At 52.3% G+C, this 23,217-nt stretch overlaps 1 protein-coding gene across 7 annotated transcripts in view; it reads right to left on the bottom strand.

Annotated features, from left to right (window-relative positions):
• Positions 1 to 1,352: 1,352 nt before the first annotated feature.
• MBP (myelin basic protein) overlaps positions 1,353 to 23,217 on the bottom strand; it is a 116,959-nt gene continuing 95,094 nt past the window's right edge. For 5 of the 7 annotated variants that reach the window (XM_082640762.1, XM_082640765.1, XM_082640764.1 and 2 more), the window contains exons 5-7: positions 13,141 to 13,248; positions 11,831 to 11,866; positions 10,590 to 11,427 (exon numbers count right to left, since the gene is read on the bottom strand). In XM_082640762.1, coding sequence (XP_082496888.1) covers positions 11,215 to 11,427; positions 11,831 to 11,866; positions 13,141 to 13,248 — 357 coding nt within the window. In that variant the 3' untranslated portion in view covers positions 10,590 to 11,214. Of the gene's footprint in view, positions 2,747 to 8,138; positions 8,259 to 10,589; positions 11,428 to 11,830; positions 11,867 to 13,140; positions 13,249 to 23,217 lie in introns of those variants that run through there. The other 2 variants (XM_082640767.1, XM_082640768.1) reach the window with 2 other exon arrangements.

Genomic DNA, 23,217 nt, shown 5'->3' on the forward strand with positions numbered 1-23,217 from the left:
GCCGATATCCTCTCCGCTAACCTCTGACCTGCTCCTGACCTCAACCCTCCCTCCAGAGGTTGTTCCCGCCGGACTGGGCACCCTGGACCAGCTCCTCGGACCATCCTCCGCCCAGATGGACAGGAGGTCACATACGGTTCTCGGTCTGGCCCGAGTGGCGTGGAGGCGGCTGTGCAGATTGATACGATATCTTGGAAAGCGTGATCATTGTGGTTTCCTGTCCTGGTGGGAAGAGACTTTCTTGGTTCAGTAGACCCTCCCGATACCTCTAGACCCTGGGAGCGATGGTCCTCGGGGTGAGCACAGTGAGATGAGGAAGAGTGTCCCGGCTGGGGTTCCAGCACCCCCTTCTCTTGGAGCTCCTCCTGGTAAACTAATTTCCTTCAACTTGAGGGGGTGATGCAGACCGCTTTGGATAAATGCTCAGTGAGAACACCCCTTCTGTGGTTCATTTCCTATTTTGCGTCGTTTTATTTTAGTATCACATTATCATGGTAAACGCTGTGTTACTCTAGGACACCCCTTGGTTTACCATTTAATGCATTTTCTATATATGTAACATTAAAATAGACTTGCCAACTGGAAGAGCAGAATTGAAAAGATGTGATGTCTTTGCATGCTTTTCCAAATTCCTTGGTCTGAAGGGGTTTGGGGGTTGGCATGGCTTGGAGTCTATCTACCCTGTGGATGGGGCCTCAGGCTACCGGGCGGGGCCTGCTTTTATTGTCGGATTGGAAGTGCACAGCACGCTTGAGCCTGGTGGGTGCTCGCTGAGGATGGCCGGTGTCACCCCGCAGTCGACGGGGAGGGCGCTTCCCTTGCTGGGATTTGTGTTTCTCAGGGCTGTTCCTGAGACAGAAGGGAACCAGTGGTTTGTTAAAAGCAAAACAAAAGATTTCCATTTACCTTTTTGAAAGATAATTCTTGTAACCAAAAGCAACTATACATAAAATTTCCAGTATTATCTTTGTCATCATCTCTGCGTGGCAAAAAGTCATTTTTCAAAGATTCTTCAGTTCAAGTTAACGGGGACTGGTATGCTGGTAAGATAGTGAAATGTAAATGTACTCTAAAGGATTGTTTAGAGATAAATTAAAAATTATTTTCCTTGTGAGTCAGAGACTCAGTGCCCTAACAGCGGCCTCTGCTGCACTTTCTCTTATCGATACACAAACCATCTGATGATGGCTCACCTCCTCAAACAGGTGCCGAGAGGCAGCTCTGTCCTGTGACAGTAAGACGCCTACTCACATCAGCTCTGAGTTTTGCTCTACGTGGGCTCGCATTCCACAGACCAGAATAAAAGCCAAAGAAGACGGCCATGCAAATATCATTAAAAGTGTATTATTTTATTTCAATATTCAAGAACAGTGCATACTTTCCACGAGACCCAGGGTCACAGCTCTTGCTGTTGGGTGTAGCCACGAATGGAGGTCACTCAGTCAACAGTAGCTCAAAGATGCAGAGTGTGTGAGTGTGTGTGTGTGTGTGTGTGTGTGTGTGTGTGTGTGTGTGTGTGTGTGTGTAGCAATTTGGAGGTTTTGTTTCGGAAATTTTCCTTTTTTTTTCTTATCATTGAGGCTATATATTAATAGACATTATATTAAACCCACACGAAACATTCAAAATTAGAAGGGGATTAAAGAGTCGCGTTTGGGCGTTATGTCGACTAGTCCTCATCTCCGTCCTAGGGGGGCTGACGCCAGTGTGCGGGGCTCCTTGGAGGGCTTGTGGGAGAGATGCTGAACTCAAAAGGCGGGAGTCAGTAGGTTACGGGGGGCGGGGGGAGCGCAGGAGATGTCAGCTCGCGTTAGGAAAGGGCGGGATTGGAGGACCTCTGCCCACCCCCACGTGCTCGGCCGGCGGTTCGGGAAAGGCCAGCGTACTCGTCAGTGGGTTTCCAGGAGGAAGCGGGCGGGACGGTTACGTTTCTGTCGGGGTGGGGGGTGGTTAGTGTTTGCCGTGTGCACCGCCGTGCTGAGCTACGCCACCTGTCACCTTCGCGCTCACGGTGACCAGCCTGCCACCGCGAGGCTCCCCGGAAACTCCTGCCACCGATCCGAGCTGCGCCACCTCCCGGCCGGCCGCCGGGCTCGGGTGGAAACAGGCCTCGGCCGCTCTGCTGCCCGCCGAGCCTGTGCCGTCGCCGCCCGGTTTCCCAGAAGAGCCCGGCCCGACTCTGCCCCCGCGCGCCCTCTCCTCCCGCGCCGATCCGGCTCATCCGGGTGTGTGAGCCGCGGCCACCACGCGGGACAGTCCCCGCTGCCCGCCCGCCTGTCACGTACCAAAGCGCCCGCCGCCAAGCCGCTCCGCGCCCAGCCGATCGGTTAGAAGGGGAAGGGCTTGGTGGGGGTGAACAGTGGAGGCCGGGAAAGAAACCAAAGGAAGCTCGGAGCCGCACGGTCTGCGCGCCCCGCGCGGTGGTCCCAAGGGCCGCGCCCCGGGCCATCGCGGGATGGGGGCCGGCGACAGGGGAGCGTCGCCGGCCCAGGCTCTCGGGGGACGTCACTGATCTCCAAGGGCGAGGGGACAGCGGGGCGGCCGGCCAGAAGCCGGCAGGCCGCGCGCAGGGGCTGCTGTGCGCTGTCGCCAGGGTTAGTGGGTAGCGGCTACGTTAGGGATCTACAGCTCGCGGTTAACTTCCAGGCAGTTGTGTTAGGAAGCTGGGGACGGACGGGATTCTGGGACACGGTGCAGGGCTTCAGCGTCTCGCCATTGGGGATCCCGAACGGCCGTCTCGTCCTCCCTGAGAAAAGGAAACAGAGGGTTAGGAGGGCCGGGGCCGCCCGGCCGCCCCGCGTCCTTGCGGTCACTGGGTCGCCAGCCACGGGGCCTCTTCTGGGTCTGTTGCTGGAAATGATGCCGCACGGGGCAAGTCTTTGACCCCGTGTCTCCAGCATCCTTTAGCCCGTCGGACCAACCAAGTGCCACGGGGCAAATAGGACGCAGAGAGTTGGGGTCTTGTCTGAGAACGGTGCATTTTCTGGGCGTGAAAAGCTCAACTGATACATTACCAGGTTTCAAAGGAGCTGGTTTCCTCGGCTGAGATTCCCGGGGACCGAGGGAAGCGGCCGTGACGATGACAGGGACAAGCTCCTCTGTGGGAGCTGAGGTGCTGACGTGACGGGCACACCCTTGCCTGGGCTGCCAGGGAGGGGCCGCTGCTCAGCTGGTCTCCCCGGGGACAGTCCCCTCCCATGAGCCCTCTTCTGTGTCACCAAGAAAACCAGCTTCCTGGAGGGGCCGGTCACTAACTCCGACCTCAGGGTCTTAAAACATGTGAATTGACATGTTTTCTGGACAAATACAATTTGCAATTAAAAAAAAAAAGAGTTGGCAGTCGTGGAGGTGGAGATGGCTGGGCGGGGACAACTGCGTCCAGGGAGCGTGGCTGGGCATCGGCTCTGAGAAGGTGGCACTTGTCACCCCAGATGTCACTTAGATTAACTTGGAAAAGGGAGTGTTTTTTTTTTTGCCTTTGAATTTTCATTCAAATTTTAGTCTCTTTGGATTTCCCTTTTCTCTTAGGTTATGGATGAAAAATTGACCTCTCAAAGATTCTCTTGAGACTGTGAGCCCCCAGAGAGCATGATAGACATGAAATACCCTGTTGACCAGATGACAGAGGGGCACCTATTGACCTGACCTCGTCCACGCCTCCGTCCCTCACGTTACCAGAAATAAGGTGACGGAAGCACGAGGGCCCCAGACCCTTATAACTAACGCAGTCAGCCAGAGAGATGGTAGTTCCGATTTCTTGGGGTTTTGCTTTTTCCAGAAACATCCCTATGTTGCTGAACAACTCACCAGAGGAATTTTATTTTCACAAGCGAGAAGCTTTGTGGAATTCTAGCCTCTGAAGTTATCAGGAATCACCCAGAGATGCTCCCTCCCAGGGAAGGGGCTTTGTCACCTCTGCCTCAGGGCCACCGTCCTCAGCGGGGACTCGGGTCCGGTCCCGTGTGAGCCCGGCTCAGCTTTGCGTGCTTGGTCCTCAGAGCCGCTGCCGGAGAAGCCCTGACCCAGCCTGTCCTGGCCCACCTTGCCCTGAATTTCCCGCAGATTAACCTGTTAGGGCTCCCTCGGAAGTGTGATTTGTTCCTGCGCAGGGCAGAGCCACGGCCCCATCTGACAAAGTACACCTGCGCTGAGACGGATTCGGTTCCCCACACCCCTGGCCAGACAATGTCCTCAGGGCTCCTTGTAAAATGAAAAATGGCAAACTTGGAGGGGTTATTTTCTGTCATTGTGCCTACAATTTATTGAGCATCTCCCGCAAGCTAAATCCGTGACATCTGTTTCCTCTTGTGAACGAGCAAGCCAACCTGGAGGGAGGCGTTGTTAGCATCCCCCTTGCCTGGTCGACGGAGCTGAAGCTTAGAGAGGTTACGTAATTTCCCCAAAGTCAGCCAGCCAAAGGGGTTAGAACCCCTGATGAGGAGGGAGATCGTCCCAACTGCAGACGTCTGGGTACAGCCCTGGGACATTCTTGTTCAGAAGTCTTGGGAGACCCAGAAATGGACTGGGCATTGCAGGCAACCTCCCAGCCAGGCTTGGGTCACTGGTGGAAACCCTGCAGTTCCGGGTTCAGACCCAGAGCTCCTCCAGGGCCTGCATCCTCAACGTCTCGCTGCTATGTTTCAGAATCGAGACAGGTATATCGTGATGGTCTCTTTGCTTGGATGTTTAGGGTAGAATTTATTTCCTTATCAGATTTGCCTCAGAATTGACATTTTGAAGAGTGGGTCCTGCCTTTGGTTTTTTTGTTTGTTTGTTTTTGTGTTTTTTGGCTGCGTTGGGTCTTCATTGCTCTGCAGGCTTTCTCTAGTTGCAGTGAGCAGGGGCTACTCTTCATTGTGGTGCGCGGGCTTCTCATTGCGGTGGCTTCTCTTGTTGTGGAGCACGGGCTCTAGGTGTGCGGGCTTCAGTAGTTGTGGCTTGCGGGCTCTAGAGCGCAGGCTCAGGAGCTGTGGCTCAAGGACTTAGTTGCTCCGTGGCACGTGGGATCTTCCCAGACCGGGGCACGAACCTGTGTCCCCTGCATTGGCAGGCGGATTCTTAACCACTGCGCCACCAGAGAAGTCCCTGCATTTTATCTGACATTAACCAACTTAGCCATGGTTTACTCACCACTTACTTCACGTATGTAAGGTTTTTCTTGAGGAGACTAAGGCTCCTCAGAGCTGAGTCCTGCTTCACATCACCCACGAGTGTCCAACATCTTCCAGAATCTGGGTCATGGGGTCCATCTGTGCCGTGTGTATATCCCGACCACCAAATACACCACACATGGGACTCGATATTAAATTAAAGATTAGGTGACCAATCAGTGAGTCTTTGGGTTCCTGACCAAATCTTTCCACCATAAATTGTAGAATCTCGACGTTTTAATGAACCAAGTAGGAAGCCCACTTCTGCAGGTCAGAGGTGATTCAGGTGGAGGAGCCGCTGTGCTTTGCTGGTGGTGACTGAGCCCTTGAGACAGGGCACACGGGGCTGTCAGATCTCCTGGTGACACGACCACGCCATGTACCGCGGGACCTTCTCATGTTTAATCACGTTGTGACCTGCTGTGATCCCAGCAGGTGTTCCCCAGGAGACGCTCCCATTCTCATCCGAGCCCACGAATACCTGGGACAGGACTCTGTGGAAACTCCCGCCTCCCCCAGGTGGCCGCCGGACTGAGGACACAGTGGGAGGAAGCTGCCACACGGGGTGAGAATTGGGCTGCGTTTTCCTGCGATGCTGACACCATGATGCTCGAGGACCCAGGATGGTCCAAAGTCCGGGGACTGAGCAGCTGGCTCCCCTCCTGCGGCCGGATCACGGCTTTCCTTTATCCGCAGGGAGCATCCGACGGTGCTGAGGGCATCGTGGGTGTCATGTCCTTACAACGCCGCTCCTGTCATAACAGATGGACTCTGTCTCTTCCTCACTGGCGTCCGTCTTCCGTATGACATTTCTTCCAGCTGGAAGAGGAGTTGACCCTCTTAGCAGTCAGGGCTTTGGTCGTAGTTGGATGTCGGCGGGGAAGTGATGGCCTGTTTGGGTGAAGAGTCAGCGGAAGTGGCGGCTGGGCTGTTACTCTGACGAGAAAACATGGGACCCGAATATGGTGAAGTTTGTCCCTGCCCAGCTGCCCTGTGAACACGGTTCTGTGCCAGGGATGGCTAGTGCCCTCCTGGAGCCTCAAAACTGCGTGGACACGACCCCAGCGGCACGGTAGGCTCGCTGTGGCTCCACGGGGTCATCCCAACTCCCGACCCCCTTCCAGCTTTAAGCCTGAAAAGCTGACACGTGGCTGGAACCTGGGCTCAGCCGTCAAAGCCCTGGATGGGCAGCCGCGGAAATCCACACGGTCTTCCTTGCTCTCCAGTCCAGGAAGTGCAAAATCCGGTCCCGTTTTTACTAGTTTCTGCCAGATGGTCTTTCAACATTAGCACATAAGTCACACCTTGTCACTAGATCCCGGGGACCTCCCCATTCAGGGCCAAGGTCAGAGCGCTCAGGAGGGTCCCGGGACCCTCTGTGGGGGGAGCCCCTTACCCCTCCCACCGGTCACTCGGTGCCGCTGCCGCGGCCGCCTCCCTCCTCCGGGACCCGGCCAGGCCTCCCCGTGCTCCGTCAGCGGTCAGCTGGGAGCCCTGTCCCCGTGCCAGGCCAGCCCCTCCCAGGCTTCGCGCCCCTGCGCCCGCCACCTGCTCCGTCGGGCCGTGTCTGGCGCCCCGCCTGGCATCCCGATGGCCTGGAGGACACAGAGGGGCACGTTCGCGCTCAGCCCATCCCGCCTCCCCCCACCCCCCCAGCATGCACCGTGTGTCTTCTGTCGCCCGCCCGACAGGACGACACGGCTCCTTTACGAGGCGGCGGCCTGCGCGGAAGGCTTCGCCCGCACGTCACACCGTACCAAGTGGGCGCTCAGCAAAGCCCGGGGCAGAACCCGCGGGACCACAGGGCTGCCACTGGCCGGGCCCCCGGCGCCCCCCCCAGAGCAAGCCCGGCACCGTGTTAGTCCCGAGGCCTCCGCCACCGCCGCGAAGCCCCTTCCCAAGGCTCTCGGGGCCCCAAGCCTCAGGCGGTGGCCGCATGTTTCCGAGGTTGCGCCTCGTGCCCCGGGGTCTGTGACCTTCCTACAAAGAGCTGTCAGCGGGCCCGGGACGCTCCTGCGACTGGCAGAGGGCGAGCGAACGGAGGCCACACACGTCCCTCCTGCCACCTGGAAGTCGCCTGGGCTTAGTCACGGCCTGGAAGGGGCAGAAGCGGGTCGCGCCCGAGGAGGCGGCCCCGCGGCATCGGCAGCCAGCGGAGCGCAGGGGCAGAGCCCGCTGCCCTTGGCCCGTCTGCCCGAGGCCCAGCCCGGCTCCCCGCCCTCCCGTCTCCGGGCCGTCCGGCTTCCTCACAGGTGAGCTTGGCCTCGGTCAGGAGGCAGCCCTGGACGTGGGCGCCCCCGACCTCCCCCGGGAGGGAGGCTCTGAGAGGCCTGGGGGGCAGGGCCACTGCCGGCCGCCGGCCGAGCCCAGAACCTTGCCTGCCCTCTTCCATGCGGCTCAGGCCCGGGGTGCTGGCGCCCGTCCCCTGTTAGAGCCCCTCCTGAGATGTCGGGTGCTCCGAGCGAGGCCGTCTTGTCACCAGCAGGGGGGCCGGGCAGAGGGCGTTGTACCCGCTCCACCGTCACAGCGGCTCCGGCCACGCGTCCGTCACCCTGTCGTCTGGAGGACACGCCGAGCCTCAGGGCGCCCGGGAACCCAGGTCACTCACTGACGGACGTGGCTCTGACGTCCGTGTTAACCGACGGGACGGGTGCCCGCGGTCCCCGGGGCCTCTCATCCGTCCGGCCGTCTTCCCCTCGTGTCCCCTTGGCTGCTTGTCCGGCCAGGACGCCGCCTGACCTTCCCGTGCCTCCCGGGCCCCGGCTGTAACCACAGCGACCCCGTCGTCCACAAGCTCCCCGAGGGGCCCCGGCCTGGTGCCCAGCGCCGCCCCTGTTCAGGCGGGCCCTGGAGAAGTGCTTGATCATCAGGGACGGCACGTGGGGCGCTGACTGCGGAGGAGCGGCGTGGGGACGGGCCCGAGGCCGGCAGTCCCAGCCCTGTCCGCGAACCCGCCCCCGCGCCGCCCGCCTTAAGAAGGTGCCTTACCAGCTTGAAGATTTTGGAAAGCGTGCCCTGGGCGTCGTGCCCCTTGAGGCCCTTGTGAGCCGATTTGTAGTCGGAAGCTCTGCCCCCGTAACCGAATCCCGGCTTCTGGCCCTCGGCTCCCTGCAAGAGAGGACGGCCGCTCTCAGTCCGTCCATGCGGCCTGGGCGGCACAGACCCTTCCCATCTGCTTCCCTGGAGGCGTCAGCAGCCTTCAGACTTGGTGAAATTTGGGGGCTCCTACCTTTCTAACGTGCAAAGACAAAATTCCCAATTCTCCAGCCTGGAGGAGCCTCTCCAGGACGACCAGGACCAGCTCCCCTGGCCGCGGCCTGGGTGCCCTGAGTGTGGACGGTGAACTGGGACCAGGGTCCTTCCCAGGGCTCTGGGCTGGGAGCCGGTCACCGTAGAGGAGAGGGGGCGGGTCCCGGCTGGGGAGTCTGTCCCCCACGCTGTGCACAGCCCCAGAGCCAGCCACCTGGACGGGTCTCAGCAACACCCCGCCCTGGCTGTGTGACCTTGGGCAAGTGTCAGAACCTCTCTGAGCTTTGGTTTCCACTTCTATAAAATGAGAATAATATATGCTCTGCTCTGAGAATGGAGCCTGCTGCTCTGAACTTTCGAGCTTGCTGTTGTTATGGGAAGGGGGGTTCCGCCCCCAGCCCAGTCTCCAGCTGCCCCTGGAGCCCCTCTCACTTCAGGGAAGATGGAGAAAGTTGCCTTCGTGACACGTAGCAATGACAAGTGATTACTGAAATGTGAGGATATGTGTGTCTCTAGGACCAGTCTGCATTCTAATGCGCTTTAGTTTCAAAGGGAATCTTCCACTGTGAACACAAGAAAGGAATGGGGGAACTCTGGTGCTCAGACACAAGGACTGTTAGCCTTTGGGGGTAACGGGTGTCCAGCCTGGGGTGCGACGTTCCTTGGGGGGCGAACCACACATCCTGTCTGCGTCACGGATCTTATACAAAGGACAGGCTCTGAGGTCTCCCTTCACGTTTCGCCAACAAGAAGTAGGAAGCTCTGGCCTCTCCTGAGAATTCTATACACAATATAAAACCGTCTCCCGATCGAGACCGCAGAACCCTTTGCCTCAGGCTGCAGCGCTTTCCAATTTCATGAGGGTGCCTTAGGGCTGGAAGGAGCTTGGGAAACCATGGGATCGATCCCTCTGGTTTAGGCTCCAGAAGATTCCAGATTCCTCCAGTCCACCCCTCTCGTGTTTGAACTGAAGCTGCACCAGGGCCATCTGTCCAGGCACACCCCCTGCCCTGCACCCCCAAGCTACTTCTCTTCAGCCCAGGTTTGGGAACAGACATTGGCCACTCAGCTACTTTCATGTGAAGGTTTGGTTTCAAGGGTTATCAAGTGTGCAAGGGACAGGGGCAGTGAAGATCCAAGACCACATACGAGAGGAGCCCAGAACTGCCCTTGAATCCCAGAGGTTTCCATGGACACGCTCGCTCCATCATGGTCCAGGGTCGGGGGGATGGTTAAAGAGGACTGAGCCAAAGGACAGACGCAAGAGTTGTAGAGATCCATGCTTTCCCATGCAAGTGCTAAATCGTTCTCTTACTCTGCTGTTTTCTCCAGAAATAAAGAGCTTCTGAGAATTAAATTCAAGGATTGGTTTTCAGATTAATAATCTGCTTAAATTTTCTCCTTTCAAACTCTTGGTCACTTATATCTTTGGACAACCTAGAATTTACCGAAAAACATACAACATAGTTTAGAAAAATGGTGGGACTTTCAGGAACTCCAAACGGGAAGACAGTCGTGTGGCTCTAGGAAACCAATAAACCAGCTCACGGAATACGGAGCAGGATTTTACTTTGGAAAAAAAGAGAAAATTAACAGACATTAGTGGGACCAAACACGGAGACGTGAGAGGCATGCAAAGGCCGTGCTGTTAGCTGCCGGGCTGAAGTGGCCTTTAAACGACTGGAAGAAACATGGTCTTTTCCCCTCCCATCACTCCACGTTCGCCGATGGCTTCGCCCTGGTTCACGCCTAGAAGGTTAGAAGGCAGCTCAAGCGGTTACTAAAGTCAGATTTCTGGGTCAAAAGTGGGTCTTATTCTTCAACATCATCTTTGTCTCCTGCTGGCACAGAAAGTCAATCGTTAATTGTCCCTGAGGGCTGGCCCATGCTGATTCCCTACGGTATCCTCACCTTTCGGCAAATTCACTAGGTCAGGAAAACGCTCACGCGTATTTGTATAAAATGTTCCAGCAAATATCTCAGTTCATACTTCAATGTAATGATGTGTTGGGGCAGTTTATGGAAGCCTCCCCTGCCTTTTCTCTGAGGGTGGCTCCCCTCTCCCTCCCTCCCTCCCTTCCTTCCTTCCTTCCTTCTTTTTCTTTCTTTCTAAAGTAATTCATTCATTTCTACGATGCTTATTAATTGGGTATCAAGAATATGTAGCCTCTGCACTAGAGATATATTGTGTCTCCAAGGATATTGGAGGATGTGTTTCTAAGGATACCGTGTCTCCAAGACAGACACAGTTCCTGGCCTAGAGGTTAGTGGTTCTCTTTTTATTCTGGAAATTTTATAAAGTAAGAATATTTGCTAGTAAGTATGGTCGATAGATTTAGTTAAAATACAGATAGCCATTTAAAGTTGGCTCAGATACAAAATTTTACTAGAAAGTGAACAAATCAGCCATTTAAAATCTTCATGAGTTAAACGAAGATTTTAATCTTCTTTAAAATCTTCTCAGAAACTCCTAAAAAGGTTTTCCTGGATGGCTTGATATCCAAGCTTTGGTTATGACTAAATCAAAACCCAAGCCAAAATCTTTGGATCACTTGGGTTATAAACTGAATGACTGAATTTAGCATCTTTTTTGTCTCGTGAGCAGAATCATTTTTTCTCCACAAAATGTCAACATCTGGCGGGGAAGGGAGTGCTGGCTATTTGGACAGGTCCACACGCGGACTGCGGGGACCCATTTTTCCTCATCTGCCGTTTTGGAAGGAAATCAGGAACTTTCTCATACATGGAGTCGCTCCTTTCCTGGGGAGGAGCCCAGGGGAGTCTCCTAGGAGCCCTTTGGTGCCTGGGCCCTGGGTCACGGAAACAGGGGCGTGAACCCAGCTGGGAGGAAGGACCGGCTGCGGCGGAAGCAGCGGGAGACAAGCTGGGTGGGATGGGAAGGAAGGCGGGCCCAGAGAGCAACCGAAACAGAGCAGAACAGCTGAGTGGCCGTGAGGAAGGAGAGGCAACGGGTGCACGTGCATTTGTCACCTACCCAGCTAAATCTGCTGAGGGACAGTCCTCGCCCCTGTGTGAGGAAAAGAAAAAGAGGGACATGGTGATCAGTGTGGGAAAAGCGTTCTCTCCACGAAACAGGAAACACAGTCAGGACAACACGGTGCTGAGATGGCAGGCAGGTTTTGGCACACGTGCCCTATCCTGTGGTTGGCCGTGGCCCCCGGGAGCTGCCCAGGGAGGATTTCAGGTCGGGGTTGAGAGGGAAGGGAGCTGGGAGGGTGAGTGCTGTCTGCGTGGCCGCAGGCGGGAAGGGGTGTCACGCACGGCTCAGCCTGTCCTACATGGGCTCCACGTGGCAAGACATTTTGGGATGAAGTCAGGGAGCTCTGAGTCCAGCCCTCTTTTTGATCCATTTAGGGATTTCAGGGAAGGGCTGTAAAGTGATGATGACTCAACACATTGGGAGGTCTTACCTTTCCTTGTGATGGAGGAGGTGTGCGAGGTGTCACCTGCAAAGACACAGGAGAATGGTGAGCGGGGGTGGGGTCCCTCCTTCACAGCAGCCCTGACCCTCCTCGTGAGAGCCTCCTGTTGTCACCATGTCACCTTGTGTTGTCACCTGGCTTGTTGCTAGTTCCCTGCTAGCTCCTGCTTGCTGGGAGGGTCTAGTATCTATTGGTATAAGAAGCCACCCATTCAGTCTCTGCCCGGTGTCCCTGTTCTGTTTTAGTTGAGAGAAAAATATACGATTTGAGAAGTTGAAAGTATCCAATGTGACCTCGATCTTTCAGAGCACACAGAAGGTGTCTGAGAGCCTGGGAAACACACCAAAGGCTGTGCAGCCACAGAGGCGATTCCTCTTGGCATGTGCTCCCGTGCCACAACCGCTGTCGCAGGTGATGGAGACGGTGAGCGTCACCACCATCCCCTCGGGGGTGGGGAGTCAAGGGCCCCTGGTATTTGAGCCTCAAAAGGGACACCTTCAGGTGTGCGACTCCTAAAGCTCCCTAATCAACATGAAAATACCATCTTAGATGTCTGCTGCACAGAAAGTTTATAATTAGAGCCTGTTGTTTTGTTTTTGCTTTTAATATGTTATTTTTTAGAGCAGTTTTAGGTTTCTAGAAAACTTGCACAGCAATTGCAGAGAGTTCTCATGACCCTTCTGCCCTGCACACAGCACCCCCTGGCTCTCATGTGGTCCACTTGTTACAACTGAGCCAATGTCAATACATTAACCAAAGTCTGGGGACTCTGTGTTGTACATTCTGTGGGTTTTGACAAATGTATGAGGTGTCTCCGCCATCACGGGATCGTTCAGAGGAGACTCGCTGCCCCCACATCCCGGGCACTCCTCGTCTCTTCATCCCTCCTGCCCCCGCACCCCTGATCTTCTAACCGTCTCCAGAGGTTTGCAAAGCTTGCATTTTTGAACTAAGCATCTCCTACTAGCTTAGTCTCAAAAGGAGTGAGTTCTTTGGTAGAACTCAAAGTTTTAACACAAAGTTCAGCTGCAGATGCAGCTCAGACCTTGGGACCAGGTGCTGGCCCTGGGCTCCCGAGGCCAACCTCACCCTGAGGAAGTGGGAGGCGTCACCTGGGGATATACTCAGACCCCCCCCATCATGGATTACAGCTGTGTCACACGGAGATCTACTCAGACCCCTTGTGGATCAGAGCTCAGTGTCACCTGGGGACGTACTCAGGCCCTCGTGGATGGGGGCCGGGCCGGGCGCCCCTCACCCCTCTAACCTGCCCCCTCCCACCCGTAGCTGCCACTTACAATGTTCTTGAAGAAGTGCACTACGGGGTTTTCGTCTTGGGGCCGGCCGTGCTGCGCCTTCTGGGGCAGGGAGCCGTAGTGGGTGGCTCTGGCCGCGTGGTGTCCATCCTGAAAGACAGGGCGCGTGGTCTCAGGGCGGGCTGGACCCTCTGCTGTCTGCGGATCCGGACACTTTTGGAGACCCGATGCTAGGAAGCTGCTGACGTCACAGGATGCAGCCAGGCAGGTGGGGTCTAGGCGGCACTGTCCCCACAGGTCCCTCCTCGGCTGACCTCCTGGCCACTGCAGACGCCCCCTCGGGAGCCCTCCCGACGGGAAGGCCAAGCTCAGGAGGGCGCATCGCCAGCCTCCCCGGACGCGGGCTCCACCTGCAGAAGCGCTGACAGAGCCTGCGAGCCGGTGGTCCCAGGAGGAGGGGGGCTCGCCCGGAGCCCTGGCAGAGGGGACGGTGCTCGTGCACAGCCCCTGCCCCGGGAGTGTGGGAGGTCGTGAGCAAGGTCAGAGGGGTCTCCTGAAAGCCCGTCAGGTAAATGCGCCAAAGCCTCGGGCACACCTCCTCCATCACCAGCTCGGTGCTTGTGGTCCGAAAGGACCCTTCCCGTTCAGAAGACACTGTTGCCACCGAAAAGTCTAAATTGGGCTTCTCGGGAATTTAATGCATTTAATGGGCTTAGTTTCACTGGTGATACCTGCACCCCTGACTGGGCTGTCACTGGAGTACCAAGTGCATTATCTCTGGTACTAGTTACTGTTAACGTCTATGACTGTCCCCAGCTGACGGTCCTCCTACCCCATCCACCAGGGCTGAAGCCCTGCAGTCACCCTGGCCTCTTTCTCTGCTCTATTTCCCCCACTGACTCAGTTCACAAACCTTGTAGGTTTTTCTTTAAAATCTTCCTTACACTTGTCCTCTCCCCACATTGACGTTAAGGCCAAGGCTGGGGTAGCCCTGCTCGGGCCCCTCCCTTTCCAGCCCAGACGGGTTTGCAAAGGATGCTGTCCTCCTGTCCTTCCCCACAACCAGAGGCCCAGTGGCCACGGGCTGAGCCTCCCTCTCCTCCACGGGCCGGGGACCTCACAGGATTCTGGTTCCCCACAGAGGAAGCCCGGGGGGGTTGAGTTATGCTGTGGGTACGATGGCGGGGGCAGAAGCGGACGCCACGCACATCTGAACTTGAAGACGTCGACCTCAAGGGGAAGCGCTGGAGCGTTTCAGGAACTGGCGACCCCCCTCCCCCGTCCTTCGTACTCTTATTCTCTCTGCTGGCGTTGCCAGAACATAAATAATCTGGTTCTCCTCGTGGTATGTTGTCTCTCAGCCAGCGCCTTTCTGAGCTCACAGACCAATCAAATTCGGTCACCGCTGGCCCACCTTACACGTTCTTCTCCAATAAGAGAGAGTATAAAACTAAGAATGAAAAAAGAAAACAGATGAGCTAGGAAACTGTTTAAATTACTTATTTTAAGAAAAATATCTTTGTGTCTAATGTATCTGCCAAGTGAAATTATTTATTAGATACCACCCTAATGGCCAAAAATAATTAAAGCAGCTCAAAACTTAGTACAATTTGCCCTGACTTTGGTTTTTTTTGTGTGTTTTTTTTGGCTGTGCTGCACGGCATGTGGGATCTTAGTTCCCTGACCAGGGATCGAACCCATGCCCCCTGCAGTGGGAGCGCAGAGTCTTAACCACTGGACCACTGGAGAAGTCCCTTTACTTTTGTTTTTATATACCATTTTTCTGCAGGCTGTGTTGGATTTTGAGTCACAGAAACATCGTGCACTTTGATTCACCCATTCTGTGATTAAACTAGAAAAATTTCTTAAACTTTACAAAAAGGTTTTTAAATAAATGAACGTTCAGTCCTATATGCAGTTCTGATACTATTAAAACTTATTTATGCTGTGACATAGTTAATGAAGTATTGTGTAGATAATAATAATGTTTCACGTTTATCATGTGTGCCAGCTTTGAACGCTAAAAGAAAGAGCATATATTTTGGTGATTTTTATAATGAATACACTGGTTGCCAATCTTTTGAGGGAAAAGTAATTTAAATCTTTTAAGGAACACATGAAGTTGGTAAGTTGTGTTCTACCTCTCAGAATCTGGGGTCAGAACTGTTCATGAAAAAGTCAATTAGTGTATTTATGGCCCTCGGCACAGAACTAAGCATGCAATGAGCATTAACTGTTGAATTAACGCATCGACAGTTTAGATCACTTTTAATACAGAGCCCAACACATGCAACAGATCTTAAGTAAATAGAACAATCATCATGGAATCCTTTTGTAACATATGCATTGAAGAGTGACTGAACTAGGACCCTGACTTGGAATTTTGGCTATAAGTTGTCACAGATAATTTAATGTAGAGTTATAGCTATATTGTTATAGTTGTAATGGTCTGTTGCTGAAAGAACGTTTAGTCAATCATATTTCTATATATTAGCAATGAACAGTTAAACAAATCCAAATTTAAAAGCACTACCATATATAATAGCATCAGAGGAACAGAATATTAGTTATAAACTTAGCAAAGCGTGTATAGGATCTTTATGCTAAAAACTAGAAAATGCTGGTGGAAGAAAACCAAAGAAGACGTAAGCGGAGAGACATACTATCTTCATGTGTCAGAAAACCATGAATAGTAGAGATGGCAGTTCTTCCCAAACTGATCTACAGATGTAATGCTCCGCCACTCAGAATCCCAGCAGGATTTTGTTTAGATAGAGAAAAACTAACCTTGAAACTACATGTAACCAAAATAGCCAAACAACTGTGAAAAAGAAGAATAAAATCAGAGGAACCGCATCACTTGATTTAAAGATTTCCTACGTAGCTACAGGCAGTGTCGTACCGGAGAAGGAATAGACACGTAGTTCAATGGAACACAGTAGAGTCCAAACACAGACCCACACAAATAGGACCAGGTGGTTTTTGACAAAGGTGCAAAGACAATTCAATGGAGAAAGCACAGTGTTTTCAACATATGGTATTGGAACCACTGGGCATCCATATCCAAAACATGAACCTCAATCCAAAGTCACACCCTATACAAAAATTAACCCCAATGGATCATGGGTCTCTATCTACACTGTAAAAGTATAGAGTTTTAGAACAAAACAGGAGAAAATAGAAGAAAACCTTCATGACATGAGGGTAGCCAATAAGTTTATAGACCTGACACCAAAAGCATGATCCATAAAAGAAACAAAATTGATAAACTGAACCTGATCAATATTTAAAACTTTTGTTTTGCAAAAGACACTTTAAGAGAATGAAAAGACAAATTACAGATGGAGAAAATATTTCCAATCACATATATGACAAAAGACTTGAAACCACAAGTCCTTCTTATAAAGAACTCTCAAAAATCAGTGGTAAAAAAACAAACAACCAGGTTAAAAAACTGGACAAAACACTTGACTAAACACTTCACTGCAGAGGATGAGCAGAATGCAAATAAGCACATGAAAAGATGCCCAGCATCATTAGCTATTAGTAAGATGCAAATCAAAACCATCAGGAGACACCACTACACCCCTATTAGAAAGGCTAAAATAAAGGATACTGACAATACTAAGGGCTGACTAGGATGCAGTGCAACTGGAACTCTCATGCTTTGCTGGTGGGAATGCAAAATGGTACCCTCACTCTGGAAAACAATTTGACAGTTATTATAAAGCTAACCATGTATCAATACTTACCATATGACCCAGCAATCCCACTACCTGCTTTGAATGATAAAAGAAAAACTACATATTTTTGGAAGTGATTTTTGTAATGAATATATTGGTCTCCAGTCTTTTGATGGAAATGACTTGACTCTTAAATGAAAACTTATGATCACACAAAAACCTCTACATGAATGTTTACAGCAGCTCAATTCGTAATCACCAACTCTGCAAACAACCCAAATGTTCGTCACTGAGTAAAGGGATAAACAGACTGTGGTATGTCCGTGCAACAGAATACTATGCAGCAGTACAAAGGAGCAACAACTCAGAGGCGTCTCCAAGGCACTGTACTGAGTGAAAGAAGCCATTCCAAAAAGATCTCATACGGTATGATCCCATACATGTGACTTTCTTCAAAAGAGTACACTACAGGGAGGGTGACCAGAGCAGTGGTTGTCAGGGGTCAGGAATGGGGGAGGGAAGGGTGTGGCGTGAAGTGGGAGGGAGGTTTTGGGGTGATGTACCCTTATTGTGGTGGCAGCCACATGTAACTACACGTATGTTAAAATTCACAGACGTGTACACCAGATACAACCCAATTTTACTGTATGTTAATTTATAAAATAAGTCAGTTTAACACGATCTATCATTATTTGGCCCAAAGTTGGTGATGGCAACATTATGTCGTTCCGTGAATTTCCCAGTTGGAGATCTCCACGTAGGTGAGTCTGGCCTTCTCCCTACATCCATCTTACGTCTCCAGGTCTCCAGCTAGATTTTAAGTTTTTGGAGGAAAAAAGAAAAACTTCTACTTGATTCCCCAAAGCTTCTGGCAGTTTGGTTCAGCAAATAGAAGTGGACAAGGGAACAAAGAAACCCTCTTTCTACTGGGGCCTCCTGGAAAGAGCAAGCCTCTGGGGGCTGAAGGGCTCTGGTCCTGACATAAAAACCCGTGCGAACCGAGCACGCCAAGCGCTGGGGCTTCTGTTTCCTCACATGTGAAAGCACGGGGTTGAAACAGAGACTCGCTGAGAGAATTTTTAGCTCTCAACTTTTACTAAGAGGCCACCTCTGAGTAGCAGCCAAGGAAAGCAAGCTAATTCTCCAGCTAGGTTTATGTATGAGGGCGTTTCCTAAGACTCTAGGGCTGCTGCTTAATCTGTTTATGTATGTATCACTAAACAGTTCTGCGGTGAGCACAGGAAGCAGAGCTAAGAAACGCGCCTTGGTTGCCATGGTGACGACACCTTTACACAGTGGCAGGGGAGGGGAGTGCTGTATCTGTCACCCTTAGTTTTTTTTTTTATTGTGGTAAAACATACGTAACGTGAAATCTACCACTTTGCCGTCGTTAAGTGCGCAGTTCAGCGGCCTTAACTACATTCACGATGTTGTGTATCCATTACACCATCCACCTCCAGAACTTTTCCATCTTCCCAAACTGAGACTGTACCCAGTGGACACAAACTCCCCATCGGCTGCGCGGCCCCTGGAAAGCCCCATCCTATTCTCTCTATGAATCTGACGGTTCAGGGGACCCCATACAAGTGGAATCACACAGTGTTTGTCCGGTGGCAACTGGCTTCTTTCACTGGTGTAATGTCCTCAGGGTTCGGCCATGCTGTAGTTTGGGTCAGAACTCCCTTCCTGTTAAGGCCGGGTCATACCCCATTGCCTGTGTAAGCCACGTTTTGCTCACCCATTCATCCACTGATGGACACTTGGGTCGTTTCCACCCTTTGCCTCTTGTGCAGAGTCACCTGCTCTGACTCGGACCCTGTGACGCTGATGTGGTCCGGCCTCCGACAGGTGGCTGAGGGGATGCAGGCCCCCAGCTTCCTTCCCCACAGCCTGAAGAGCATCCTTTATTCTTTGAAGGAGCTTGGAGCGGGGGTCATGACTCTGAGGCCATATCGAAGGCCGGCCTGTGCTGAGGAAAGGGGTCCACACCCAACTTGAGGGGCGCCGGGCGGGGAGGCTCCGGCCGTGCAGGACATCTCTGCTGTCGATGCTCAGTTCACGGTCAGAGCAGGGCCAGCCTTGTTTCCCAGGCAGCAGTGGGAGCCCCTGGCAGGAGTGGCAGGGTACTTAAAAACAGTGGGTTTTGGCTTATTTGTTATATTTCACAATTTATAGGGAGTGGGTACTTATTTCCATGCCTCACTGTAAACAAGGGGGTCCGTTTCTGTCCTGGAGGAAACAGTCTGGGGAGGAAAGGGGCCACAGGGGAAGGGGGATGGCGGCGGGGCCGTCTGGGTGCGGAGGTGACCCCGGTGGGGGGAGGACGGGGCGCGGGTGAGGGTGCCGACACCCCCGGAGCCGCGGCCAGTCCCCTGCCTGCATCTCCTCCCTCCACCCCTGTGTCCCCAGCCTCTGCCCCCAGAGCCTGGGACACACACGTTTCCCTTTAAGGAGCCGCCTGGACTCAGCTCCCTAACTCAGGAAGGGTTAGTGCTTCTCCGATGCAGCCCTTATCTGTGTTCAGAAAGGAAGGAGCCACGACTGTTCACACTTTACAGTTATTTGCCAGGAATGGTGTCTCTCTGTCCACGTCTGTCCTGATCCAAGTAGCTCATCTATTTGTAAGTGATTAAAAGGCAGAGGAGGAATTCGAAGGTCAGTCCTACCGGAAAATCAGAACCGGACACCCCGAAGCCGGGGCGGGGCGGGTAGCGGTCGCCCCTCTGAGCGTGAGCAATCAGAAAAGGAAATGGGGCCGGAGACGGGGCCCCCGCCCCACATGCCGGTCTACACCTGAGGTTAGGGCGTTAACACGCTCTCTCCAAAATACGTGGAGCTGAATATCTGGGGCAAGTGAAATTAGAAAATTAGTCCAGGTTTTTAAAAGTGAAAACTCAAGTTGTTTAGAAAAATAGTGCTTATTACATAGGGATTTCAAAGAACAAGAAGTTTGTAGAAGAAATCCTACCTCTCAGGGGTGACTTGGTTCACACTCTGGTGAACGACATGGAGACCTGGTTGTCTGCGCACGTGAACACGTGAGTCGCGTAGGGGCCTCGGCACGTGATCACAGCACGCGCAGGGTTACGTGGCACTGACGTGTTACTCTTTTTTGGCATCATGATTAACAAAACAATAAACTTCTTGGTGGCAAATAAAATAACATTATGCTAAAAAATTTACACACGACGGGAGGAAAGCCATGGGATAAAGGACAACCATTTCATGAATTTTTAACATAAACTGCTTTTTCCATTAGCCTGTTTCATTGTACTGGTTTTGAAAAATTGTGATTCATTTTCCCTCCACTTGTGATAATGTCCTTCACCAGCAGGGGGCGCTCGTGCACTTGGCGTCCCGGCGGCTTTCCAGTCCCGTCTCCAGGTAACGGGAAGGATTTTATAACTATTTTTCCAATTCGCTGGAGAGCTGGGAGTCCTTAAACTTGCGAGTAATAACAGGGGATTAGTTTTCGCCTGACACATCTGAAGATCAGTGGTCATCAGATTGGGTAAAGATTCATTCCCCTGACTCTAGCGGCTGTCTTATGAAAATAGGGATGAGGTATTTGCCGGCATCATCATTAGCATTTGCATTTGATTAGAAACAAATGGATAGACTCAGTCCCTCTCAGAAGAAAACGCTGCCTCTTGAAAAAATTAGTATTCACTGTGCCTGGGGTTTTGTGCTTAGGGGGAAAAAAAAAGAGGTCTAGCGCTTGCTTAATTCTTGTCTGTGAGAGGAATTTAAACTTTTTCCTGAATCCACCATCAGAATGCCAGTGATGGAAGTCAGAGTGAATCCATGGCTCTGGGGCGCTTCCCCGCTCTGCGTCCACCCCTCCCGGGCTCTGCACCTGAGAGGCACCCGTGTGCTCCCTGTTGGACCCTACGAGCCCAGGCGGTCTCCCCTCTCTCTGCCCAGGCTTTAGTTTGCTTGCCTCTCTCCTCCGGATGAATGACATTGGATGAGTGCAAAGGAGGGACCAGGAGAATAACATCATTAGATACACAAGCGTAAGGAAAAGCATCTGAGGACCACCCAGGTATAGACTCATGGCTTATAGTAGCTACCCAGGAGACTGCGAGCCTGTTATAGGACCAGCTTTCTCCCTGGTACTTTAAAACCCAGTGTGACAATTTGAGGTTCGTTACAAGATGAGAACGTCTTTTAAATATCATAACTGTGTTCTGGCTTCCCTCTAATCGCAGGCATTAACAGGAAGCATGTTCTCTTCCTGCGCTGTTACTCTGTCTTACTGTGTGCTAGTTTGGGAGAAACTGGTCCTTCAAAGACAATGTGTGTCTGATAACTAGTGTTGGTAATACCTGCTCCATCTTTTCTGTGTGATGTGAACAGACATGAGCTCTGTGTGGAGCTGCTATTTGGAAACTGCTGCCCTTTTAAGACTTGAGCATTTTCATGGAGGTGACTGACACAGGTGCCCTCATGCCAGGGCACCTCAACCCACCATCCGTCGGGGTCTGTGGCCACGGGTACCTCCGAGGTGCCCCAGGCCTGGCCCATCAGCAAACTCCTAACCCTGTGAAGGGAAACCTGAGGCGGCCAAGGCCCTGTGCAGCCCGCCTCACTCAGTGAGAGGTCCTGGTGCCATGTCAGAATGACACAGCCGGAGTGGCCTCTCTGTGGATCTGTCTCAGATATGTCCAGATGGTCATCCAGTGGCTAAAAGCAGTGACCATTCTCTTACTGGCACTTTCTTAGTCAAGTCAATCATACAAGTTCCAGGAACGCACGTTCCTCCCTGTGTCCCCAGAAGGATCCAATATAAAAAAAGGAGCAAAGAAATTGTTTCTACTTGCTTTGAAAACACGGGGTGGACGCATTATTATTTTCACCCCGGCTGGTCACAGACCAGAAATGTTGCTCTGTGTGGCCACCTCTTTTTGCAGATGTGGAAGTGGATACTCAAAGGGGTTAAGTGAAGGGCCTGTGGTCTGCTTTCAGCCCCAGCTCCATGTTTTAACCTGCTGCGTCATCCGAGATTCCTGTGGATTCCACGTGCACGAGAAGCAGTGTCCCAAACCGAACACTAGCTGCACGTGGAGAAATCACGGGCCAGCCACGTGACCAAAGGGACGGGAGAAGAACTTTTTCCAAGTTTGCAGACTTACCTCCTGTTAAGCTGTGAAGGTGCGGTGCGCTAGAAACAAATGTGCTCAGGTATAAGAAAAACAAGTTAGTGTCTCTCGGGGGCACCAATCAGAGATGTCGGTTAATATCTAGAGAACTGGGAAAGCTGCAATCACCGCTCTACTAGAAAACGAGTTCCTACTTATCTCGGGAAATACTGGTAACTGGATACGGCAAATGCGCGGCACATCTAGTGAGAGAGACGAGATTTTTCAGGTTCATTGTCATTTGGAAGGATGCAGTTCTACGTAATTAAAACTGGGGCTCCATCAGCTCCCACTTTCAATGGAAAAGTTGTGCCTCAATCCAAGCGGGCTGTACCGTCTGCAACGTTCTATTTTGGTCATGTGGTTAAAAGCATCCAACTGACCAGCCATCCAACGAACAAACATCTTGGATACTGAATCCTTCAATGTACAGGTTGAACACGACAGAACTCTGCACATATCCGCCAAGTGGCATTAAGGAGACACGCCTTTAGTAGGTGGTTCCACCAGTGGTCCAGAGACACGGGGAGCGGAGGAACTGGCGTTCTCCTTTTTTCCGCCAGAGAAATCTTTGATTTTGTGGCGCCCTCAAGAAACCCAGGTCCAGGCAGCTAAGCGGTTCATCTCTTTAACCTGTTTGGAGCCACAGACTATAACAGTGTCACTGTTTTTCTGAACTGCCGACAATTAGGGAGAACAGCAGAGTAAGACTTGGGGTCTTAAGATGACTGTTTTCCTTGTGAAAAGATGACTGTTTTCCTTGTGAAAGCGGTAAGAAAACCAGATATGCTGGTTTTAAGATGACTGTTTTCCTTGTGAAAGCGGTAAGAAAACCAGATATGCTTCTTCCGTATCGTTTTCTTTATATTTAAGAACCACGACACGTAGTTCACTATGAAACGGATATACTTTTTCTGCCTTTTTCCTCTTGCTTCACACTTCTTTCGATGGTTTATAAAAATCCTTCACCGCCCTCCGAAATGTTGTTTCGGTCATTCGTCCTCCTTAAGGACTTCCTGAAAGAGGAAGCAGCGTACCTTGTGCCCAATGACTCTCATCCGTGGCTGCCCCGTCTGTCTGCCCGTCTACCTCCCTGTAGCCCTTTGGAGGGACGGGTTGTGGCAGCTTTATGCCCCTGTGGCGACTGGCCCAGGTGCTGAGCTAGCTGCCAGTAAAATAAGTACTCTGGACTACAGCATGTGACCCAAACGTCACAGGCCTGTGGAAGACATGACACATCTGGCTGGAAACTCTTCGAGCTGTGAGTTTCCCCCTTTCAGAGCTGGTCTTGATGA

This window comes from Mesoplodon mirus (genome assembly GCF_964341445.2).
Source record: "Mesoplodon mirus genome assembly, chromosome: 13".
In the NCBI taxonomy this organism is placed as follows: Eukaryota; Metazoa; Chordata; class Mammalia; order Artiodactyla; family Ziphiidae; genus Mesoplodon; species Mesoplodon mirus.